Source organism: Streptopelia decaocto (genome assembly GCF_964273445.1).
Source record: "Streptopelia decaocto genome assembly, chromosome: 5".
Taxonomy (NCBI): Eukaryota; Metazoa; Chordata; class Aves; order Columbiformes; family Columbidae; genus Streptopelia; species Streptopelia decaocto.
In genome coordinates this window covers 52,200,127-52,224,388 of record NC_138659.1, presented here as the reverse complement: position 1 = coordinate 52,224,388, position 24,262 = coordinate 52,200,127, and the positions used below count along the sequence as shown (strand labels likewise).

General features: G+C 36.7%; 1 protein-coding gene across 7 annotated transcripts in view; it reads right to left on the bottom strand.

Moving 5' to 3' along the window:
• Positions 1-24,262, bottom strand: part of PLCE1 (phospholipase C epsilon 1) — a 158,776-nt gene that overhangs the window by 24,632 nt on the left and 109,882 nt on the right. For 4 of the 7 annotated variants that reach the window (XM_082052587.1, XM_082052590.1, XM_082052592.1 and 1 more), the window contains 16 exons: positions 21,203-21,348; positions 19,134-19,392; positions 18,205-18,413; positions 15,680-15,721; positions 13,341-14,007; positions 12,663-12,845; positions 11,669-11,786; positions 11,136-11,292; positions 5,742-5,864; positions 5,520-5,656; positions 4,350-4,588; positions 3,278-3,339; positions 2,950-3,115; positions 1,003-1,110; positions 454-570; positions 214-372 (listed from right to left, as the gene is read on the bottom strand). In XM_082052587.1, the coding sequence (XP_081908713.1) occupies positions 214-372; positions 454-570; positions 1,003-1,110; positions 2,950-3,115; positions 3,278-3,339; positions 4,350-4,588; positions 5,520-5,656; positions 5,742-5,864; positions 11,136-11,292; positions 11,669-11,786; positions 12,663-12,845; positions 13,341-14,007; positions 15,680-15,721; positions 18,205-18,413; positions 19,134-19,392; positions 21,203-21,348 (2,892 nt within the window). The remainder of the gene's footprint in view (positions 1-213; positions 373-453; positions 571-1,002; positions 1,111-2,949; positions 3,116-3,277; positions 3,340-4,349; positions 4,589-5,519; positions 5,657-5,741; positions 5,865-11,135; positions 11,293-11,668; positions 11,787-12,662; positions 12,846-13,340; positions 14,008-15,679; positions 15,722-18,204; positions 18,414-19,133; positions 19,393-21,202; positions 21,349-24,262) is intronic. The other 3 variants (XM_082052589.1, XM_082052591.1, XM_082052588.1) reach the window with 2 other exon arrangements.

Genomic DNA, 24,262 nt, shown 5'->3' with positions numbered 1-24,262 from the left:
TTATGTTTATCACATAGGGCATGTGGTGCTAATCACAATATTATGAAGCATTATAAAACTAAAATACACAAATTTTGTTATGCTGTACCTCTGTACCTATACTTTACTACATGTCTTGCCTACTTATTTGGAAGTGTTACAATCCACTTCAAACACAAACTTTTTCTAACAAAAGTTAGAATGTCACTGCTTGCTACTAAGAAAGGACTTTACCTTTTGTTTCAATATATCCACTGGTGTTTGATGGGCTTTCAGCTTCTTGTTTTTAAGCAGGATTTTTCTTTTCAGTTGCCCAGGTGAAGGAAGCATGGGATCATCAGAAAAGTCACTCTCAAATAAAAACTTTGTTACCAGCTTGTCTCCAAATACATTCTGAAATATAGAGAACATGTGACATATTATGGAAAATCCCAAGGCATGTGCTTAGAATAATCACCACAACTTATGGTTTACCTTGAAAATTTCAGCCATCTTGCGCTGCTGAGGCAATGAGCAGTGGTTTTCTATTGATATGATAATTGGCATGTCGGAGGTGATAAATGCATTGCGGTCAATAGCTTCAACTACCTCCTATGAGAAAGAAAGGTCATCAAAAGAACATGTGATTATTTTGCAGCATTCATTTAACTTAGGGTTAGCTGAAAGGGGAGAAAGGAAGGCATCTGTTTTCCCTTCTAAGAAGAAAGAATCCACAATTTGCTTTCAAAACAAGCTCCTACAGATAAACCTAGCATCTTGTTACAACAGAACTGGTAATGGCTACTTACGTTAGTTGTGTTGACAGTGAAAGACAGAAAATTACAGTACATATGCTACAAAAAATAATTTGAAAAGTATAATGTTTTCAACCGAGGAGTTCATGTCTGATATGGTGCACAATTCATATTCTCTTAGGATTTAGTCCATTTGTACTTTTCTAGTAGGTGATTTTTTTCCTCAATTACAGAAAAAGTTAATGATTTTATTCTAACTTTTTGTTTCTATGTGCAATTACCAGCATACCTTAAAAGAGATCTTAGTAGTAAGAGTGTGCCCGTGATAAATGATAGGCATCCCATCATCACCATCCCAGCAGTCTAATTCTACACTTCTGCAGCCTTGTAAAAGAACCTACAATGCAATTGAACAGTGTAAGCACGTATATACCGCAGTCTCATGCTATCAAGGCAGAAGACAGACATTGCAGAGCTAAATGAAAGCCCAGTGATGAAGCAAAAGAGCAATCTCTGTGGAGTAAATACAGTCCACAGAAGCTACAGCCCCCAGGTAACTGAATTCCCTAGGTTGAGAAGGAGTGGGAAAATTAAGAAAGCATTTATGTTCACAGGAGAAGTACCATAAAGCTTTGAAATCCATGGTATCTCACAGGACACAAGGAATCTGTTTGCAGAAAGTGGTTCTTAAGTGTATGGCTTAATGTTGTGAGGGAATAATTTCTGTATTTCTACCTGCAAAAACAACTATAAAGCAACATGGCAATTTATTCCAGGTTGCTACCATGACAGCTTATAGGCATGGCATCTGCAGTTTGTTTACTGGTTCTTTTTGTTGTTGTTTTTAGGTTTTTAAATAGAAAAAGGTCCAAAAATAATGTCTTATGAACAGCTTCCATAAGGATAGTCAGAACTGAAATGTGCCAGGTCATCTTATTTAATGATATTAAGAAAATTTACAGCCATCCATCCACTTTTTATTTATTTTAGAAAGCCCTACTTGCTAGAAAACCACTGAAGAAAGCCAAGAGGAATGACGGAGGGAAAGATAACCCATCTGTTGGCAGCCCAGATTATTATTGCTATGAGTATTTAGTATGCTTATAATTCATAGAGTTATCTCTACTATGATTAAATATTTTACTGACAACAGAGATCTTGACAATTAAAACCATTTCCAGCAAAAACATTCATGAACAAATAAAAAATTACTTCTATTCAAAATCCGAATAATTAGATTTCAGGTGGTTGTGTCCATAGCTGGCACATCACCACTTCTGTGAGAGCCAGACACACTGACCCAGGACGAAGTGCCCCTTCTCTTCTGGTGACAACTACTCCAGGGAGAGAAAGAATCTCTTCTGCATCACGCAAATTTTGGAGTCAGTTGAGCTCTGTGTCAGTTCCCATCTATTACCAACACAGTACTCGCATCGCTCTATGCAGTGCTGGAACCTCCTTTGCAATTGTGCTATTCAATGCAATCCTGTTATTTGGGCTTTCCTAACACAGCCTCACCCATCTTGCAACTCCAGGCAAAGCAGCACATGGGATGCCAGATGAGCCCTTCTCAATGATGAACCATTAACATTTAGAGTAATGATAACACTACTCACAGGAAGTTTGATGCTTTCTCTAGCATTTGGTAAATACACAGACACACAAATATATATACACATACACACACACACATATATACACATACATACATATATATACACATACATACATATATATATATATATATGCAAACAAACACAGAACCAAAAGCCCTAGGGAGAAACTGTGCTTTTCCTATTTACCACGAATAAGGCATAAAGTCTAAAAAATGGTAGAATATTCCTAGAAGTAATGTTTTTAGAAGTTATAGTTCCATTTGCAATTTGTCTTTGCAATGCAATGCGCAGTATTTGAGTAGCATTTTGGACATCTGAATGAACTAAAATATTAGATCAGTCTTTCCTGTGGGAAAGTCTAATTTTAGTAGGTTGGGTCAGACCGACTGGTGTCTAAATGCTATGAATCTCAAACTAAACCCATTTTTTTGCCTTAGAAAAGGCATTTGAGCACAACTGTGCTTACAGGCAGCTTTCCCACACATCTTGTTTTCCAACATTTTGCAAGCAGGGGTTTAGGACATCTAGATTTTCAAAGCAAAAAGGTCATGTTTCTTTGACTTGCCAGTTAAAGGAACAAGTTCATGTTGAAAACTCCACAACAATCCAATTCTGCATACCTGGCTGTAGAGCTCTACCGAGGACTCTCCTTTAAGCTGATGGCCAGTAAGGTAAGTATTGTGTGAAGATTCTATATAGTAATATGACAGTGGAAACTGCAAGTCCTCAGAATTCTCTTGTGACTCATCGTTTTTGGAGGCAAAGTTGTCTTTATCCATCAAAAATCTAGAAGTGAGAAGATGTGAGGAAATTTAATGCTGTGCTGAGTATTTTGTGACTGTCATACAGACATCAATACATTGGTGTGATCTTCACATATATATACATATATATATATATAGATATATATATATACACACACATATAATTTAGCACATAAATAATTACCTTGCAAATCCTTCAAAAGATAGCAGCCCCTGCTGGCACATATTCACACTGGGTTCAAATTTCTATTAAGAGGAAGAAATTTAAGATATATATATAACAACAATTCTTAGAAATACAGCTTCTTCGTATTGTCATAGTGTAGTCTGGTCATTGAACTAATCAGGTAGCATGCAAACCCAAGTCTTTTTGTGGATAAAGTAAGCAGGTGCCTGCAGTATGCGCATGCTTGTTTTACAAATCATTAAACAAGCATACTGAACTCATAATTGTAAATCATAGAATCATACAGGTTGAAAAGTACATTGGGAGGTCATCTAATTCAATCTCCTGTTCAAAGCAGAGCCAGCACTTAAGGTGAAATTAAAAAGGGTGTATAATCAGGCATTCTTCTCCAAGCTCTTGTGCTTAAACACAACACACCACCACCTTGAATTAAAGAGACTTGTGGTATGCTAACTTGAGTTTCTTTAGAATTTCTGTTCTTTAAACTTTGCAATTTTATATTACATGCTGATAGCTGAAATATAATTTTTAGTCTTTGTTACTTGCTAATTGGGGGCTTAATTTTGGAGTATATTAATTATGCGTGTTTGGAGGAATTCAAAGTTTTGTGCATATTTTCTAATCACTTCAGCCATTGTACACAAGGGAATAAAATGTCCATAAAATAAAAATATGTGGATATGGTGTTTCTTTTAAATTCCAAGTTAGGGTTAAGCTCTATCAAAGGTGGTCATAGACAAGGAGAAAACAATGCACTGTCATAAACACTTTTCCCAAGTGGTGACTAGGGAAATCCCTTTTCTGGATAAGCATACATAGCAAATAAAACTGTTTATTGGCATTTTTTTTATTTTTATGAACATATTAATGGACATCTGCACAATTTTATATATCAGAATAAAGACAGTATTAACTTTTTAATTCAAGTAAACTGTAGTGACAGCATCAGTGTGAAAGGAGATATCCACACATACATGCTGTTCTGGCTACAAGACACACAACGCTAGTGGAGAAAACAGAAGTTACAAGACTTCAAGTAAAGAATTTGCAAGATGTTTGTATTACAGACCTGGATAATACTGAGGATTTCATCATAGGTGCAGTGTTCTCCTTGGCAATTCACTAGGAAGTCGTTTAGCTGCTGGATTCCCACTCCAAATATTCCTAGCGATGTGCTTTCAACTCCAGTACCATTGGTTACGATACTGGCAGCAGCAATAGCATCAGATATTTGCCTCTGGTTGTCTGATAGTTGCTGCCTGCTCTTAATAAACAAACCAAGGTCTGAAACATTCCTAGTCAACAAATCTTAAAGAAAAAAAAAAAAAAGGAAATATAAATACAAGCTATATGTCTACTATATATACTATATAGTATATAATGTCATACATAAAACATATTATCATCTGCGTATTTTAGCACTGACATAGTAAATTAGAAGAAAAACATCTTGTTTCTATTCACTAATAGAAGAAAGAGCATTAAGGGTGTGTGAAAACAGTGGGAGTGAACTAGAAGTGTTCAATTACTACAGACGAAATCCTGGAATCTTTAATATGGATTCATCCCCTCTCAGCCACTGTCACTCAGGACTTTCCTGCTTCCCCTCACCACCACATCCAGCCTCAGAGACTCTCCTTCGCTGTGTACAACCCCATACCCTTCCTGTGCAATCACCATTTATCTTCTTGCAGCCCCATATGCCAATTGTACTGTACCCTCCCCACAGGCTTCTTGGCAGAAAGACTGTTTTCTTTAAATGCGGACAAACCTCCAGACTTAGAATAAGATAAGTGGGGAATGTAAAGGGGGACAGAGGTTTCTTTCCCCCTTGTCTCACATAAAGTAGATCTACTACGAAACCAAATGAGACACAGGGCACAGCCTCCTCATTTCTCTTCCCTACATTTGCTTGGTGTTTTAGCTCTTCTAGAGCTCCTGCAACCAGATAGATAACCCTGTGTTGGGCCCAGAGGCTCAGCAATGAGTTCTATGCCTCTACTATACCAGTTACAAATATATATGACTAATATAAAGCAGGAATGCTTTTCTGCCCCTTCATTTCTGAAGTGAGAACCTGTCTTACATCCTGCTAAGCAGGTATGAGAGTATGGCAGGAATCCTTTACTTAAACTTATAACTGACAGTTCTTTATGAGACTGACTGAGACGCTTTTTCTGAAGGCAAATAACTGAAGCTCTTCAGCAGTCTAACAGCTGCAGTTTCCTCTTCAACAAACCTAAATCAGGCTGGAATCCACTGCTATTTTCATCAATCTTCAAATTAGTGTAAAGTGGAGCAGGCTCTGAACTGGATCTATTGCAAGGCACAGCATAGATATCAAATAGGTCTTTCAGATCCTTGCGGCTACGGACACTGCAAAAAGAGTTGAAAAGTTAATTTTTTTCTCCTTTATAAACTTGAATGAATGAGAACAGTGCAGAATAAAAATATATTTTACCTGAAAGATTTGAAGAGCTCTACAAACTCCACAAAAGTCATGTTACTATCGGACACCATGAAGTTTTGAAACCCCTTCATTCCTCCTTTAACGCGGCCATGCCAGCTACTGCTGCTCCATGTGCTAAATCAGAAAGACACTGCTATAGTTTGGTTCTGTTAAATTTCCACTTATTGAAATATTACACATTACTGCATTAACACTTTATTTGTGCTTTCCTTTAATGTATTTATAACCAATATCTGGAAGAAGTAAATAAAGCAGTATATTACAAGATGCACAATGACAGTTTGTACCTTCTTTTATAGCAACTATTCCCTCATGACAACTGCAGACTTTGTCAGAATTAGTAATGTATATGCATGGTATTTAAAACTCTCCCGTGTGCAAAAGGGCCTGATGGAAATAGCAAAATTACAGCATTCTTATTTTCCCTTTAAAGAAAACAATTTCAGTATTCCCGTAGTGCAGGCTGTTTATGAGGTTTCTTGAAGATTTGCTAAGGGGAAAAATAAAAAGGATATAGAATTCCTTAAAGCTCTGTGCTGTTAAAATAAAACAGTAATATTCAGACTTGATACACATGAAAAACAAATATTTTCCTTATGCACCTGTTTTTTTTTTTATATCTGGGATCATTTAAGGAGCAGATTTTAAGAAGGATAACCCTTCCCCTTTCCTGGCACTCAACCCTCATTGTTTCCCAGCCCATGTGTTTCCTGAATACTTCCCAAGAACAGTCAGGATTATCACCAGATACCTCAAAGACAGGTCACGCTACAGTCCTCTTCTTCTAGGCTTGGACAGTAGCCTCTGGAGGCCATTTCCTTCTAGAAATTCGGTTCTAATGATTTCCTCCTTTCAGCTTTGTGGGCTGAAGGAAAGCAGGCTGGAATTTCTTGAGAGTAAAGGCATAAAATTATCGCACAAACAACTACCTGTTTGGTGCTAATTATTTTAGTTGACTTCATAACACAAAGCCCAGCCAATTTCATTATAACTGCAATTGCTAACCTAAGTCGTGCAGCTGAACAAAGTGTTTGAAGCAGAACCAGTACATTTCCAAACACCACATCCCAAAATCTTGAGGCTACTACAGGATATAACACTAGTAAGTGTAGTTAGGCCGTGACATGAACTATTCCTTGAGCAGTATGAACAAGTGAATTTCATGTACTGATTTGCAATGATGACAGCAGGATAGGCCTAAACACCTATGAACACACATTGCAGGAATGGGATCCATCAGCATCCTGAAAAATGAGGGATCTAAGCAGCCAGCACAAATATAATGAGTTTTCTAGTTCAAACCAAAACTAACTCCAGAAGTTACAGTATTTTTTTCAAAATGTCAGACTAGGTGACCACGTGTCATACTTCATTCCTCTGTAATCAAATCTACAAATCCATTAATCTATGAGTTCTGTCAGGTTCAGTACAAATAGTTCCAAGAGCAGTGATGGAAAACCAGGATCAGCTTGTTTTCCTGTTGACTTGCTACAAGCAGATGACTTTTTACATAAATATGCTAGATCAGATTCCTCAGTTCACTCCTGGCCTGGGATGGATGCATGCAATTGAAACCAGAATGTGATTTAAAAGTATTGAAAATACCATCTACTTCAGTTGATAATGTTCCATTTGTTTGACATCACTATGGCAAGTACTGATAGGCTGCATGTAACTTTTTGGCTAAAATCATTCCTAACATTTTTATCAGATAAGAAAAATAAACTGTGATGAGGAAATACTCTTGAATCCAGAAAATAGACTAGAACTGTAGAGTACTGAATGGAAGACCAGCAGCAGACAATAATGTTCAGCATTTCACCAGATCTGATCACTAAACTGTATTTTCCACAATCGTCCCACAGGTAATAAATACTAGTTGTTTAAAAAAAGCCAAAGAAACACCAACCTCCCCGCCACCCAAGAAAACCTTATTGCTAACAACAACTAAACTGTAATTAGCAGCTGTCTGGATTATATGTGTATACAGCTAATGAGAGGAGAAGTTTACCCTCTCTTTGCAAATCAGCCCCCATCTCCAGTTTTCCATAACCTGCTGTTTCCCAGTGGTGTTACCACGATTTCTCCTGCTTCCTCCACCTTACAACAGGCAGCATCAGATTTCCAAAGAACTTGGGAATTTACTGGATGCACATCTGCTTTGAAAGAATGACAGGAGACAACTGCAGGCTACCTGTGTTTAGAAATTATCTGGACATCTGGATTGTATAAGGATTTATTCTCAATGTAAACTATTTGTAAGGAGGTCAGGAATATCAAGGTTCTGAGTTATAAAAATAAAAATACTGTTCTTCATTCTCCACCTGTAAGAACTGTTATTTAAAACGTACAACAAAGATGGCTATCATCATATTTAGATTTTTTTTTCATTTTAAGAAATTTTATTTTATTTAGCACTTCTCACTTGCTGGAGACATTGATCTACGTGACTGGTCAGGGAAATTTAATGCACATATACGGCAAGAGAAAGAGAAAAGGGACTAGAAATCTCTCTTATTCTCCTCCTCCTAGCTGCTAAACTGCAGCTAACCATCATTGTTACCAGCTCAGGTTTCCATGCTGCAAAAGGGCTTCTGCAGAGCCCCGTAGTAACCTCTGCTCCCTGCTCTCCTAAGCTCTGTGTTCTGTGAGGGATCATGCACTTACCTAACGTGGACAACCAGCTCACGTCCAACACTGCCTCCAACTATTAAGCCTTGTCTATGTTTGAGTCTAAATCCAGATGCTAATCTGCATTTATAAACTCTGTTGGCTCTAATTTGTGCAGAGTATGCACATGAGCACTCCCAGTGGATCCCATATTTCCTAGTTATTTCATTATCTAGGTCATTCCAACTTTGCTACTTTGGAAAACGGGTACTTCATTTATCTTAATTTATGATGCCACTGACAAAACTGGTTGAGTATAACTTAAGTATATGACTTGATTTTTATGAGACTGCAAAACTAACAACAACAGAGCAAAAGGAAACAAAAGATGTCTGTGTGGGTTTCCAAACTTACTTTGCTCGTGTGTCACTACTGTTAAGGGTAGCAGCTTCCAAGAAGACTATTGCACTGCTTGCTGTCTCTACGTACCATAGTTTGTGGATATGTGCCCAGTCTGCTCCTCTGTCAGTTACATCTGCACTGCAAAAGGCATCCATCCTGCCACTTTTTCTGAGGGGGGCAGAAAAGCTCAAGTTCACATTGCTCTATACTGCCCAATAATTGGCTAAGGTCTTGTTTGGTCCCCCATGGTGCTTGCCTGTCTCTAAGACATAATTTTCATTTTTGGTGTGTGTTTTATCTGAACTAGCTGAAATTAGATGTGGCATGTGCTCTTGGCTGACAGACTGCCTTTGAATAATGTAACACAAAGCAACAAGACATGCCCTGAGTGTGGGTGGATTTCCTGAAGGTACAATTCTTGTGGGGATCATGTCCTACAAGACAGTATATTATAGGTAGTTTGAGACTGAGTAAGCTCTCCATGCATACTATCTAATTACACAAGACTCTGGAGCAATTATTCCCAGAACTGCACCTAAATTCCCTCTTGGAGGCAACCAGTTGCTTTATTCTAAAAGAGATCTCAGGAGTGAATTAATACAGGGTGGATGATCACAGGACTTTGCAGTACAACAGAGAGCAAAACATTTGACAGCTTAGACTTACTGGTTGCACTTAACGCACTACAGATACTTTTTTCTTTCAGCACACGTGAAATGTCCACACACATGAAAACTGGCAAGCACAATTCAGACCTATGAAGGGTCTGAAGGGTAAATACCAAGAATAAAACTCTCCAGTGTTCCAAGTCTCTTAATGGCTCATGAAAACTGGGTCAAGGCAATGGATAAAACACATAATGCCATTCTGAGGAAGATTTCCCTCAGGACAGATGAAACAGCCATACAGCTGTATCCTGAACAAATTCTAGCATGAAGGGTCATATCAAGTCGGGGAGAGCTCTATCAAGTGACACCATTGAGCTTCTAGACAACCTTACCAGAGAAAATGTGTCCTAGCTCGGGGAGGCCCAGAGTGCTAAGCTGTTCAGGGATCTGTACAGAAACCCAGGACTGAAAGGATTTAGAAGAACATTAGCTGTCCTTCCCCCAGGAATGCGAGTTCTCTGTTGAGCCTTTTAATCTCATTTAGAGAACAACAATTATTTTGGCATAAAAGCAAAAAACAGATTTGCAAAACAGATGCATTTTCAAGAGGTAGTAATCAGTATTTCTTCAGTTTAATGTAAAAGAAAGCTGTTCCAACCTTTAAAAAAAATAAAGGTAAGTGTCTTACAGAGATAAATTCTAGTCCATCATGTTCATCCCATGGTTGTGAGTGACAGCGAAGAACAAAAAGTAAAGAGCATAGTAAGAGTCTCGGCAGTGTTAAAAGGAGAAGCAGCCAACCACAGATGTCCACAGGTGGCTCTACTGCTCACAGCTATTGCCAAACATTTTTTAAGTGTAAAAAAAACCCCTAAGATAAACACAACATAAACCATTACATAAGACATGCCTCTTCAAAAATAACATTCTACCAGCAGCAGTAGTCTCTAATCTCTTCCATTGTCCACCACTGGTCTCCTGGAAAACCCAAGATTCATACTCATAATGATACCTCAAATATTCATTCAGTTAAAAGACACTGCAAGGCCTCTGTTGAGACTGTCTTCTTGCAAATCATAAAGTACCATCCACAAGCCCCACATTGTTGTTATATTATTATTACTACAACTACTATCACACCACAATTATTACCACCAACAGAATCGATACCAGTGCACTGTAGCACTGCACAACCACAGCATGACCTTTTGCACTGCCTAAATTACACAAAAAGGATGAATATTCAAGGAAAGGCCTGTAAGAGAAAGATTTAAAACCTCTTCCTCCAGTTCCCTGAGACAGTACTGCAATCATCACCAGGAATGTCAGCAAAAATTAATACTCCCCCAGGTAGAAATTTCTCGTGCTGAGAAACCTCAGAACTTCAGTTGAGACATCTATAGCATTTCTGTTGTTTTTCATTATACAGAAGACATCTGTAACTATGATTTGGAGAAGATCTGGAGAAAGAGTTAAACTCTATATTTGTGTAGTTTTGGAACAGCATTCCAATCTGCTTCTGTAACAGACACAAACTGAAGCATGCTGCTCAGGGAATTGCTACAAAACCATCCACAGATTCATGGGATTTCAGCTTAGATGTTATATGTTGTTCTGCAATGTGTTTTAGATGTCTATCAAAAGGCTAATGACATTTCTGGCATTGTTTTTATCACATTTCAATGGCTTGGCACAAACTCCACGTTTGATAATAATAAAGTAAGAGTAACTTTTTTTTAAGTCAAAGCATTGATTTTGTCCTTACCTAGACTGACTCTTGCTTGAAGACATTACAGGAGAGGAAACTGGTCTTGCTGGTGAAGATGTAGCTCCTAAAGTAGGAGATCCAGATGCTGTCAAAGAGTGAGCTCTTCTTGATGGCAGGTTGTTAGATGGAGAAGCACTAATAATAATATTTTGATCTATGGAGAAAACAAAAGCTTGCAGCACAATTACAACATCTGGCCCAATAAAAATGCTTTTGTCCAAGAGACCCATATTATAATTCAGTAACGCATAGTAAGACACTAAAGGGATTCTAGATTTGTCCCAAGATATTAAAAAAGATACATTCTGAACACCACTTATATACCCATTTCATCTGAATGGAAAGGAAGCACTATTGAAACTAAACGAAAGAACAGAACAACAGAAATTAATTTAAGAGTTTATAGCATTTGGAGTTTCAACCGTAGTTTTCTATCTTAAATGTATTTTTAACACCATAAAACATGTCTGTATAGAAAGACTTTCAGCAAAACTCTGAGGGACTTTTAAGTACTGAAGCTATATATCTACCTGGTTCTTCTTGTTCATCAATATCTTGAGGATCTGAACCACTTCTACTGCGATATTCCTTACAGCTTTTTGCCTTCCGAGTTGCCATTTCATCATCAGTGGCCTCTCCACTTTCACCCTAGAAATAATGAGCACCATAATAAACATTCCCAAACCACTACTTTTCCCATTCTTTATCAATGCAATCTTTAACAAAACCATGAGATAAATCAGCTATTCTTTTTGAAAAAGGCTACTGTAAGGCTGATGTCAGCAGAAAAGAGACAACTAAACAGGATACAGAGTGAAGTATGGGACCATCAGGTGTTACCTCAGTTTGATGTCACACAGAAGACAACGACCATGTCTCTCTAAAATGGTGCAGCTAGTTTTACACTATTCCGCTGGTGCATGGAAGCCCTAAGAGGGTGGATCTTGCCATCTGAGGATCTCCCCTACCTGCCCACTAGAACATGTGGGGAGCTCTAGCTGCTAGTCCCAGCATTTTACTCCATCCTGGCTATTGCCAAAAGTCGTTGAGTCCAGGAAAAAAGAGGAGACTGCTAGACGACGTTCGGTGTTCCTCTCAGCCACATAAGATAAAACTGTGTGCTAGCCTGCAGGAGAATAACTGTGATGATGGGTTTGGGAACATGAAAACTAAAAGGAGCAAAGAAACTAACATCAGCCTCCAAATATCATTTTGCATGTGAATATTTTTATTATTGCCAATATTTTACGTTTATACTGAGGTAGCACCTAAAGGTCTCAACAAGATTCTGTCCCCTTCTGCTAGCTCCAGTGCCCCCATGTCATGAGAACGCTTCGAGCATGAGAAAAGAAACACACACTAATGGAAAATAAGCCCAAAACCTGGAAGTACAATAAAGAGCTTTAAAACTATCATCTAACTTCTTATCTCTGGTCCAGAATATAGTTAGCTACACAATAACTGCAGGAAGAACACAAATCAGCTAGATAAGAAAAAAAATACATGAATAACAAAATAGTCTACCCTCATGAGTACTTTTTTCTTTTTCTTAGCTGTGCTTATTCCCAGAGTGTTGTTCCTCTGTACACTTGGTTTCTCAGAGCTTTTGGTGAGAGTTCCCGTGCTTGTGTTTCTTGCACTCCATCGTCTGCCTCCGAACAGTTCAACAGCCTGAGCCAAGGTTGGGCCTTCAAACCTTCCATCCTCCTACAAAAATTCCCAGCATTAACAGAACAAGGAGAACAAAAACAGAAACATTTTCTTAAGCAATAATGTAGACATCTCTAAGGAACCAATTAAAGACAAAACATCAAGAGGAGTCAATTTTTAAATACTGCATGAATACCAAAGGGCTATTTTGTTTGCTACTTTGCTTTTTTTTTGGCCCATCACTCAGTACTTCAGTATCCTGCTCAAGTACAGCCATTGCTTTTTCTTTAATAAAATACTTATTCCAAAACTCCAAACATATGAAGAGCTTCATAATAAAAAGAGATTTAACTTCAGCGTATGGAAAACATACAAGGCTTGACAGAACATTATGTACAGAATCAGATCTTATTGACTTAAGTTGTGTTACAAAGTTGGAGATTTTTGGTGCTCATCTTTAATCTTAGCTTGCTTACAAAATAAACTAACTGCATTACATTAATTTGTTGACATATTTGAACTTTTCTCACACAAAATCACAGCATCTTTTACCTGATAAAGGCTGACATACTGTTTCCGTAGCCACTGCAGTCTTTGATCAGGGAATCTCCTCATTTTTCTTACAGCTTTAGTCAATTCCAGCAATCCATCATACAGCATTCTGGCAGTATATTTTGGAGCAACAAAGTGCAGCAACCTATTATCAGTAGTCTGAAGTCCATAAAGTAGTGTTACACCATTTTCTTCAAGGGACATGTTACAAAGTTTATTTTGAACACACACAGTGTGCATATCAATGCCAGAATGTCCCATATATACCGCCTTGGCTGAAAACAAGTCCAAAAAACCTTCCACCAGTCCAGTATTACCAGGAAACTGGTATTTACCAAGCTCAGCAGTATTACCCAGCACACTCAGTTTTGCCTTAGCATTTGCAGGGCAAACCGTTGTGGGTTTTGTCCAAGTCAAAGTACTATTGTCAGGCTGAAGCTGAAGAAAGCACCGTGCTGAGAGATGTGTCTCCTGGTCATAATGAATGACGGTTGCCCCTTGTTGCATGAATTGATGGACGTCAGCCTTGATAGACAACACGTACCAAGGGATGAGTTCTATTCCATGGCAGAAAGCATTTTGTTGCTCTTCTGTTGAATTTGTGTCCCACTCCTTCAACTGCTCAAATATATCACTTTCAGAATCTGAAAGATCTCCGATGATAAATCTGTATGTAAACAAAGATGAGAGACTTACAGTGATACATGTGCTGATTTATACTATGATTGATGAATATTTTTCTGCTGTAGTTTAAATAAAAAGAATACTATCATCGCTATATAAGTTGGACTTAGGGGAACATTTGTAGTTTTTGAATTATTACAATTTATGTTATTGCAATTTTGATTTAATTAATAGTTGCTGCTATGACTAATTATAACTCCTGTAACAATATAATTGTATTTTCTTAGAACTTTCCAAACATTACATTAACAACAAAAAAATGTCCATTTGGATCCTAAAGCCAAATGATTCCAGTTTCTAAATCCACAGCATGAGATTGCTTCAGTTGAAATATCAAGTATCATAAGTGGAAACTGTTAGTAGGATCTAGTGGACTGAAGTCAGGTGTTCTAACCTCTGTTCCGTTACTGATTTAATATGCAGACCTTTCACATTATATAATTCACTGTTTAACATTTGTAAAATAGTGGTTAAATACATACCTTCCTCATAAGAATGCACCAAGAATTTTATCAGATACTTTCCATTAGAAAATTTACTTTTACTTAAGCAAAATATTAACATGAAACTTGTAGGCAGCAACCAAAATTTTTGAAATATTTTACCATAATTAGGAACAGTAAATACAGAGCAAAATACTGAACTAATAAATGAGGTAGTTTAAATAAAATTTCTTCCCTGCAGAAGCTTCTAACATGTATGGATGCACAAATGTTCAATATTTTGATACTGCTTTAATGAACACAAAAGAGAGCAAACTGTTCCATGCACAGCAGAACTAATGAAGCACATTTTCCTAAGGATATCTGGCCAATAAAATCCAAACCAGCTTCCTCTGCATATTCTTCAAGGCATCTTGTCTTAATATCCTCAGTGCTTCCCCTTCATATTGCCACAGTCTCTCAGCATCTGCCCATGTCCTGCCAGCTGAGCAAAAGATGATCCATGTTGTTACTTATTCCAAGTCACATACACTACCTCCCAAAGCTAAACAGCATGGATAACCATTAGCTCCTTCCTCAAACTCTTCCCTATCCAGGGCACTAATTAATTTGAATTTTTCCCTTATTCCATACATCTACTGATTCCTCTATGAATTTATTTATCAGTGAGATCTCTACCTCTCTGCCCAATTTAGTCAAAATTGGCCAACAGGTTGAGGATTTATTGCTTGTGGTGAGAAGAGTGGCAAAGGAAGAATAACTGTGTCAGCCTTAACTGTAGCTCTATTTTCTTAAGAAATCTTCCTAAAAATAAAGGTCATGCATTATAATGGACCTGGTATAAACGGTCTCACTAGACTCTTAACAGACACATGTATATTAAAATACTTAACCGTATTATACAAGATTAAGATTTTCAAGCAGCTCTTTCTCCACTATGCCCTCAAAACAATCAAAAAAAGTCTCTGCAAAAATGCTAGAAAATGTATTCTGAGTCTAGATGGGCATGGCTGGAAGAGTCTTGTTTAGTGAAGACAGAAACAGCAGAGCTTCGTTTTTGCCTTATTTCACCTTTGATAGCACTGGCATTCTGCAGATAACATGTACAGGAAGCAGGTAAGCCAAGCACACACACGCAACCAGATACAGAAACAACCTCTGACATCAGCTGCCGGCAGCGACACAGCTCTTAGTTATTTGGAACACACTTACAGAACTCGGTTTGAATCAGAAGCTTTCGTTACATGTGCTGCACTGAGATGCAAGGAAATGAAAAGAAAGGATAAAGAAAATGTTAAAACAGTTTTAGAGAGGAAAATTGCAGAGGATATGAAAAGGAAAGAACTTGAGGTTTTCCCTTAGTATTTTAAAAGGTATTTACTGTAATTAGGAAAGCTTAAATTGATTATGAGATCAGGCTAATAAAGTGATGCCTCAAACTTTAGAGTATATTAATAGGTCATTTGATTAACAATTCTATACAAACTGTATTTCAAACTTTTTTTTTTCTTTTCTTATCTCTTTCTATTTATTTGAAAACTGTTCTAAGAAAGACCAGAGTTTTATATTTATCTGGCATGTACAGAATTTCAGGGTGATTAGACATGTCACTGATTACAGAGTGATAGAGTTTACTTGCTAACACAAATGGAAAAGTAATTATACCCACTGATTTTATTAGATGTCTTTCATTTTTTTCAAATCAAACTAACCTGCCAGCCTCCAAATCAGCATTAGGCAAACTAACTGAAAATCTTCCTTGCAATTTTAAAGTAATGAGAAACTTGTTATACATTTTTCTGCCTTTATGACCACAATACTACAATTATCAGGTAAGACATAATTATTATATAATTCGGATTTTATAATACTGTATGCCAATATGACTTAGGTCTCACAAGAAAGAGACCTAGTTTCTTCCTTAGAACTCTTTAGTTGTTCATAGCATTAAAAAGAAACCAAACATTGCAGCCTCCATGCAAGAGGCATCACAGAATACGGCCCTTCTGCCTCTGCAGCAGTTTGCTCCTGTGCCTCATCCAGCTCTTGGAATGCCCAGGAAAGAGACAGAGGGTGAATAAGGAACTTCCAAAGTCTTTGAGGTACTTGAGCTAAATTAATACTTTCAGAAGTATTTTTCTAGAAGTAATTATACTGTTAAAATTAAAAACTGCACCAGAACTGCAGATACTAATAACTGAGTAGTTAGTAGCCTGAATCAGGAAACATAACTTTAATTACTTACCTGCAGTTTTGTTCATTTAAATTTCAAACTCTTTTTTTTAAGCTTTTTTTTTTTTTAATTTACTTTCTACCTTAATTAAAGTGGAACTTACTAGATTATATTTAAATATTAAGCATAAATAACTAATTTATCAATAAATTATTTCATAAACACTTAACAAAGAGAACTTAATTTTCTCCATACTGTTCTGCTATATTTAAATTCTACTTTGTTCATCCAAGTGAAATGTTAACTTCCCTAGCTTATTCTCCACTTGAGCTGTGAGTTGCATGCTGGTTTTAAAGCACATTAATTAATAAAAATAATTCCTGGAAAAAGTATTTGAACTGAAGTAAGTCAAGAGACAGCATAAATGGACAGAGAAGTAGGTCTGTCTTTCTTGGCTTATTCTGCTACTCCACTTTCCAGAAGCAACTAAAGCCAGATGAGAATAATTCTATTAGAAACCATTCTTTCAGGAAATATTGATTATTTATTTGAAATTAAATTCAGAATTGCATGTTAATGAAATAAATGCATTTAAAACAGGAAGATAGTAGTTCCTTCTCAGGCAGTCACTTATTAGATTTTATGTGTAAGTAGCTGAAATATGTTGGATACTTCTGATACACATTGTCAGTAAAATAACTCAAGCAGCGACCAAAGCGTGCTCTCTGCAAGCCCTCATGTAACTTTACAGTGCTTCACCTCTGAACAGTATAGTTCTGTTACTTGATTTTAAGTCACCCTAGCACAGTTACTTAGTTTAAAGCTGACCCACCTTTGTCTATATGGGCTGTAGCTTCACTGGAAAGAAGCATTTTAGAAAAACAAGTGATGTCTTAAACTTTGTATTTACCATATTTCTTGCTGGTGAATAGTATATAATACACCAGATCTTCAAAGTGAAAATCTGAGATTACTGAACACCGGGCTTTTTTTTACATGGGGTGCAATTAAGTAAACTTCTATGCAAAATAGAAGGACTACAGCAACTTGTAAATTCAAAATGTGCACTGACTTGCAGAAGTTTTCTGGACATAATTTAAAAGCCTCTAACAAACATGTCCTTAAAAGCAGAGGTCTTTTGAAGGATAATAAATAACCTTTATTTTGAAGGAGGCAGAACATTGCCCGAGCATTCAGAATATAATGTTCTCAGCTCTGATAACAGATATGTCCCGGTGCTATTCCTGTCACCACAGATCAAAATTGTAATCGTAACTGTGGATTTTTAAAGCTCCGTGTGTAAGACGAAAAGGATTTACCCTTATCGTGAGAGGAAGTAATTACATCATGAGGGAAAATATAACTATACAGAGAGTTTCCAAGCATTTGAGTATCAGCTACTTAGCATAAGTACAGGGGAGAAAAGTTCTGAATTGGAAGAAGATGAATACAAGGGAACATGTTAAAGTCACCCTGATTTCTAAAAGTGAGCCTGGCTAAAAGGAAATTAAAGATTAAAAACATGAAATATACAGGTGACACTAGAAAATAAGATGAGACCTACTGGTACCGGTTTTTGTCCTTCAAAGAGTTTTTTCTTGAATTGTTCCCTTCACTAAAATTATCTTCACTTTCTTCAGATTCCAAACTGCGACTGCAGCTCCGAATAGTTTGAAAGATACTGATTGCTGTTGATTCTTTTTCTGGATTATTTAAACCATCGTGGCCTACTCGTTGCAAGAAATTATCTTGTCCACTGTAATCTGAAACAAACTAGAGATATCTAAAAGATTAATATAGTAATAACTAAAATATTGCGTCATCTACCCATTGGAGACATTTTTACAAGAATTCACAATATTTAGCATGTATTTCCTATTAGCTTCTAATGGGATTTTGTACCCGCTTCCAATCCTAAACAGACCAAATCATTCCATAAATCAAGTAATGTAAGTTCCAATAACTACCAAAAACTTTTTAAAAGCCTCAGTCTTCATCTTTTCATGTAACAGTGGCATTTTCCTTTTAAAACCAAAATGATAAAACTGAAAGGAATTTATTCTTTTCATAGAGGAGAAGTTTGATTCACTGAGCTTTTAAATTCTGTTTTTAAGGAAATTAAACACTTCCAATTCCCAGTGAGTTATGTGGAAGGTTAGAGCACTTAACAGAAAATAGTTACATCTTTAAAGATTTACATACTTACTTTACCCAAATTATAAACATGATCTTTTTCGCACTAATGTTAATTTCTCAGTACCCTGATATTGAACTAGGTATAAAAAACCAAACCTAAATTGCTACAGTAACTATGGGAATGAAATTGGAAGTCCATGTAACTGAACAATGTGGCAACAGTGGTTTAGAAAACTTTAATTAGATGATGCCTTAGTATAGAATAATAAACAATACAAAATAAAATAATAAAAATAATATAAAAGAAAACACTGGATGGCTATGAACATAACCTCTTAGAATATCAGTCTCATTTACCTCTAATGTTTCATCCTGGCAGTTATACCGTGGACAGAGTCTGATGAGGCTTGATGCTCCATCCAAAACTTCACAAAGCTCTTTTAAAAATACACCACAGAAAGGAACGACTTTAAAGCCTGGAATATTGAGTGCCCGGTTGACCACTTTCCTGTATTCAGATGATGACTCATGTTGTGCCATAGCATCTTTCAGACTTCGCATGGTTTCAATATCAGACTGGTCCATAAATTGCCACATTTTTAAAACTTTCCTTGACCTATTGCAAAAAGAGATCAGAAAATTTATTAAAACAATTTAAAACTATTTACATTCAAGTTCAATACCTGCAGCATATCTGTAACAGAGGAAATTATCATTGTTACTCATAAATGAATGAATGAAATCAAGGTCATTATTTTTATGAAAATTCTGGATCATCTTCCCCTCTTTGAATTATTAAGGAACAAAAATAAAAAGGAGAAACAAGCAGCCTGATCTATGGGAGTAGCGTTTGACATTTTAATATAAGCCTAGTTGCATAAGACATACAAGCAGGCATTCTAACATTTTCATTGTATAATAGCCTTAAATTTATAACGGCTTGAGAAGAAATAAGAAAAGATTAAGGAAATGGCAAAAAATAAACCAGATGGTTTATTACAAATTCATTTAGTTGTATTATGAAGAATCATCAAGTTAGCAAAAGGGGTTTTTTTAAATGCAATTTATTTAAAATAGTTTACATTGATTTTTTTTTTTTGCCATTTCTCTCACGAAATAAATTGTTTCTTTTCACAGAAATAAGTCAGGACCATGTTCCAGCTCTCAGGCATCAATGCAGCACGACAGATGAAAGGAATCTTTGATTTCAAACAGAAATAGCTCCTGATACTCTCTGAGGACTGCGAGTACCACTGAGAGGTCTCCTACCTTGTGAGCTGTGTGTCTATGCAATGAGATGGCCTTTCCACCCACTCCTGGCCCCAGACATACCAAAAGGTCTGTAGACACGCTAACAGGAGAATGTCCTTAACCCCACTTTCTGTCCCTGTCCCAGAAACGCTGCTGATCAGCGCTAGCCTTCCTCTCCTCTTTCCCTTGTGCTGTGCAGATGTATTACAGCTAAATAAGGCCCTTAATTGGCTTTGCATTTTCCCTCACAAATTACATGGCTTGGAGGCTGTGGATGCATTCTGCTCAAAGACTCCCTGTGCCTACAAGTGTTTCAAATGTGTTTTATAAACCAAAAATATAAACAAATAGCTCAATGAGAATCCTTACTGAACCACGAAGAGTGGCAATACAAACACTTTAGAGCTTTGTTACACAAACACGATATACAAGGAAGGTCAAAGCCAAGACCCCTGTTCAGTCCTATTCGCTGCCCGTGCACAGGCACAGTGTTCCCGCTCACCCGGCCCGGGGGAACCTGCGGTTCCATGGGAAAGCTGAGAGCAACAAACTGCCCTTAACCCCACAAGCTGCCTTTGTCCTCAGACACTGCAGGTCTGGCTATATAAGACCATGACAGCATGAGATACGAACATCAGTCAGTATAAGTAAATTGGATAGGTCAAAAAAGAGGTACAGCTCTTTGTTTGGTTTTGTCAGTTTTGGTGTGTGTTTGTTTAGGTTTTTGTTGTTGTTGTTTTTGTTTTTTCCCCTACAATTCAAGACTGACACTTTCAGAACATTATCACAGTTCTGTTTCACTCATGTTCTGGAAACTCCAAACCCAGGTTACATTAGTTGTGGTTCATCAGATAAACCACAACTGCTTTCCCACTTTCTTTTGACATTTAAAAAACTTATCTTTTTTTTTTTAAAAAAAAAAAAAAGTATGTTTTCTAATGTAACTTTTTTAGCATGTATGAGGAAAACAAATGGTGTCTCCAGAGCATTTTGAAAAAAACAGCTTTTAGCATGATTCATTTGTCCAAAGGGGATTACTAGAAAGTCACAGGGTGAGATGATGTGATTTAGCCACAGATTCTGTTTAGTCCACTGTTCTCTAGAGATCTCTGCTTAACAGAATCTGCAGTGTAATCTGTCACTGAAAAGCCATTTAAAAAAAGAGTTGCCAGTACCTTAGCCCTGCCAGAAATTCCATTACAGCATTGTAGTTGCCCATATTCCAGCAGCATTTTGCCACATGAACTAAATATGAGAAGACTTCTCGTTTCTCCTCCATAGAACCTGCAGTCAGGATCAGCCAGGTAACCCACGAGCTCACCTTGTAAAATAAAATGGACAGGACAGTCAGCCAAAACAATGTCACTTGGAGCTTCCATTCATACTTGATGGATAACGTGGGATTTTTTTGTTTCCTTCCATCAGGAGATTATCACTCATAATTCTGCTTACACACTCATGGCCAAATCATATATGCATTGCAAACACAGCTTATACACAGACATACATTAGAACAGTCATATCATTAACTACTCTAGAAGTACTTATACTAAACAAAAAACTACTGCATGTTAAGATATTCTGAACATGCATTCACGCCACGGAAGAAAATGGACAGCTTAAGGTAGTGCTGATTTCTAAAGCTGCCAGAGAGATCTCCAGTGTAAATTCTCATTAACAGCTTACAAATCTCAGCCTCGCACTGAATAACCCAGCTTCTTACAACGTGGACAGTGCAAATTGATAAATTGGAATTTTTATTTTTGCTTAACAAAACTGGTAGCTGTATGTAACTCACAAATTTGCTAATTTCTATATGCACTGAACATTTAAAATCATTCACACTATTTGCAAGACCACAAATGAAGTAACAAAGAAGAAACAAAACAGAAAAACCACCACCTTCCTAAGTGTGACCATACTATCAACTTCTGTTCAGTGGTTAATTAATGCCAGAATCAAAAATTAACTTAGAACATGATTCTGTTTGTATTTAAACAAATAAAAATCAATCCTGCATTTTATCAGTGTGCAGATTTTTTTCCAATTTATGTTCCCACAACATCCATAAAAAGTAGCTATATCTTACATGGAAACCTAATTTAAACCAACTGTTTCTTTTTGCAACATGATTCCCTGGGGGCTTGATTTTTGTCATTGTGTAAACACGTAGGAAGAAATAAACGTGATTTGTTTACTGACACTGAGTTCCATTCTTTGGTCCTGAAGGATTCAAGTGTTTACAGACAATACCAGTGCAAGGAAAGGCTTACGAAAATTAGAAAACATTAGTTCACCCCTCAGGGGGCATAGACTTTTATCTAAAAAAACAAGGATGTGGAATAAAATGTAAATGCATTAGTACTAACAGGAAAAAAAACAAAAACAAAAACAAAAAAACACTAAAAATATATAAGGGTTCCATTTATGCACATCTGTACAGACATAGTGTTCTGAGCCTCTCCTGATGAAGAACAGCCAAAGAATATGAAAAATCTAAGTTACCATTTAATTTTTCTGATGCCCAAATCAATCAAGTTCAATAAATGAGAAATGTGCAGATGGGAAGACAAGCCATAGCTCCAGTATATGCAAAGTACATGTGTGTACAAACAAATCACATTTTTAAGACTGAATTCCTGAAGAAATGAGGTTATAAAATCATTCTGTCTTTCAAGTGGTAAGGACATACTCAGGAGTGCATACCATGGGGATGCTCTAAGGGGATGTGAGGATCAAGGGACAACAGACCCGTTAAGACACAGTATTCTACCTGCTCCAGCCCTCATTGAAAAACTTCGGTATGGAAGGCAAGAGCTGGAAGAAACCTGCTTCAATTCTAGTGATAATTGAAAGAAAATAGGTTAACTACTGTTTTAGTAATTACTGTAGATTTTTATAACTAACAGGTAAAAACTAGAAAAGATGAGGATCAGATAACAGGTACAGAGTATTCAACAAAGGTAGAACTACCAGAGTCCAATGTTGTACATGTGAACATGCTTGGGTAGCCTTCCCAAACACAGCCTTAATGCACTGTTGCTGTAGAGGTCACAATACAAAAATAAATAAACAAAACCCATTAATATTGGCTGCCCTATAGAAGATATATCTAATTGCTGCAAGAGCTCTGAATGAGCACTTGAATTTAGCTGAAATTTAATTCTAAGTGCTCAACTGGTTATTCCTAAAATGTAAAACCAGAATCAACACAGAAGTGTACACCTGAAGAGCACAAGGTATGGGAGGAAGAAAAACAACAACAACAAACAAACACCTGAATACAAATCAGAGCACTGGAAGATAGGGGGTCAAACGGGCAAAACCAGAATAAAAGGTAACAAAGTTAAAGAAAAAGAAAAAACAAACACAACAAAAATTGTAATACAAAACAGTTAAATCTGTGATTCAAGTTTGGAATAGGTTTGTTCGTGTATGCTGGAATAAAATTACATATTGTTTTTGGATATTATTCTGATTTTCCAGAAATGGCTCTGTTAAGATACTGTAAATGGTAAACATGGAATCTCACACAAAAAAATAATGTTTGTTTGGTACAAAATACCAAGCATGGTAATGACAGTTTGACTAATATTTGTTTAAACCTTTTAAACATTAATACAATTTTTAACAGATCCATTTTAATATAAGGTAGTAAAGATGTAATGGTCAGGAGAAACAGTATCAAATTAACTAAGAATGTCTAAAAAGGCAACTGAATTCAGACTCCTCACTAAGAAGCAATCTTGAAACTAGGACAGTTACTTGTTGACATTTTATTTAATAGAGAGTTTAGGACTGCTATAAACAGTTATGACAAACTCCTACAAACACTCTGTACAAGCAAACAAAAAACGATAAAGGTAAGTATGAACACTCCTTTGCAGCTTTGAGATAGCATACGTGTATGTAAGAGCAAAATAAAGTTGCGAAAGGCACTGGTCTCCCATGAAGTTTATGCTCACTCCTCTTGCAGGACAAGAATAGACTTACAGGAAGAGTAGAAAACATTAATAAAATCTTTCACTAAACAAGAAGGAAGAAGAAAGTGTATAAATCTCTAAATTTAAAAACAGAAAGGGCAAAGGCAGATACAATGGATTGGGCAGAATCAGGGGACAGAACTGAGCATCTAAAGATTCCATCCAGTCCAGAAAAATAATGAACATGCGTGCTTTAGAAACTTCAGTATTTACATTTTTCCTGGAGATGAGGAAAAGTGCGAAGAGCAGGCT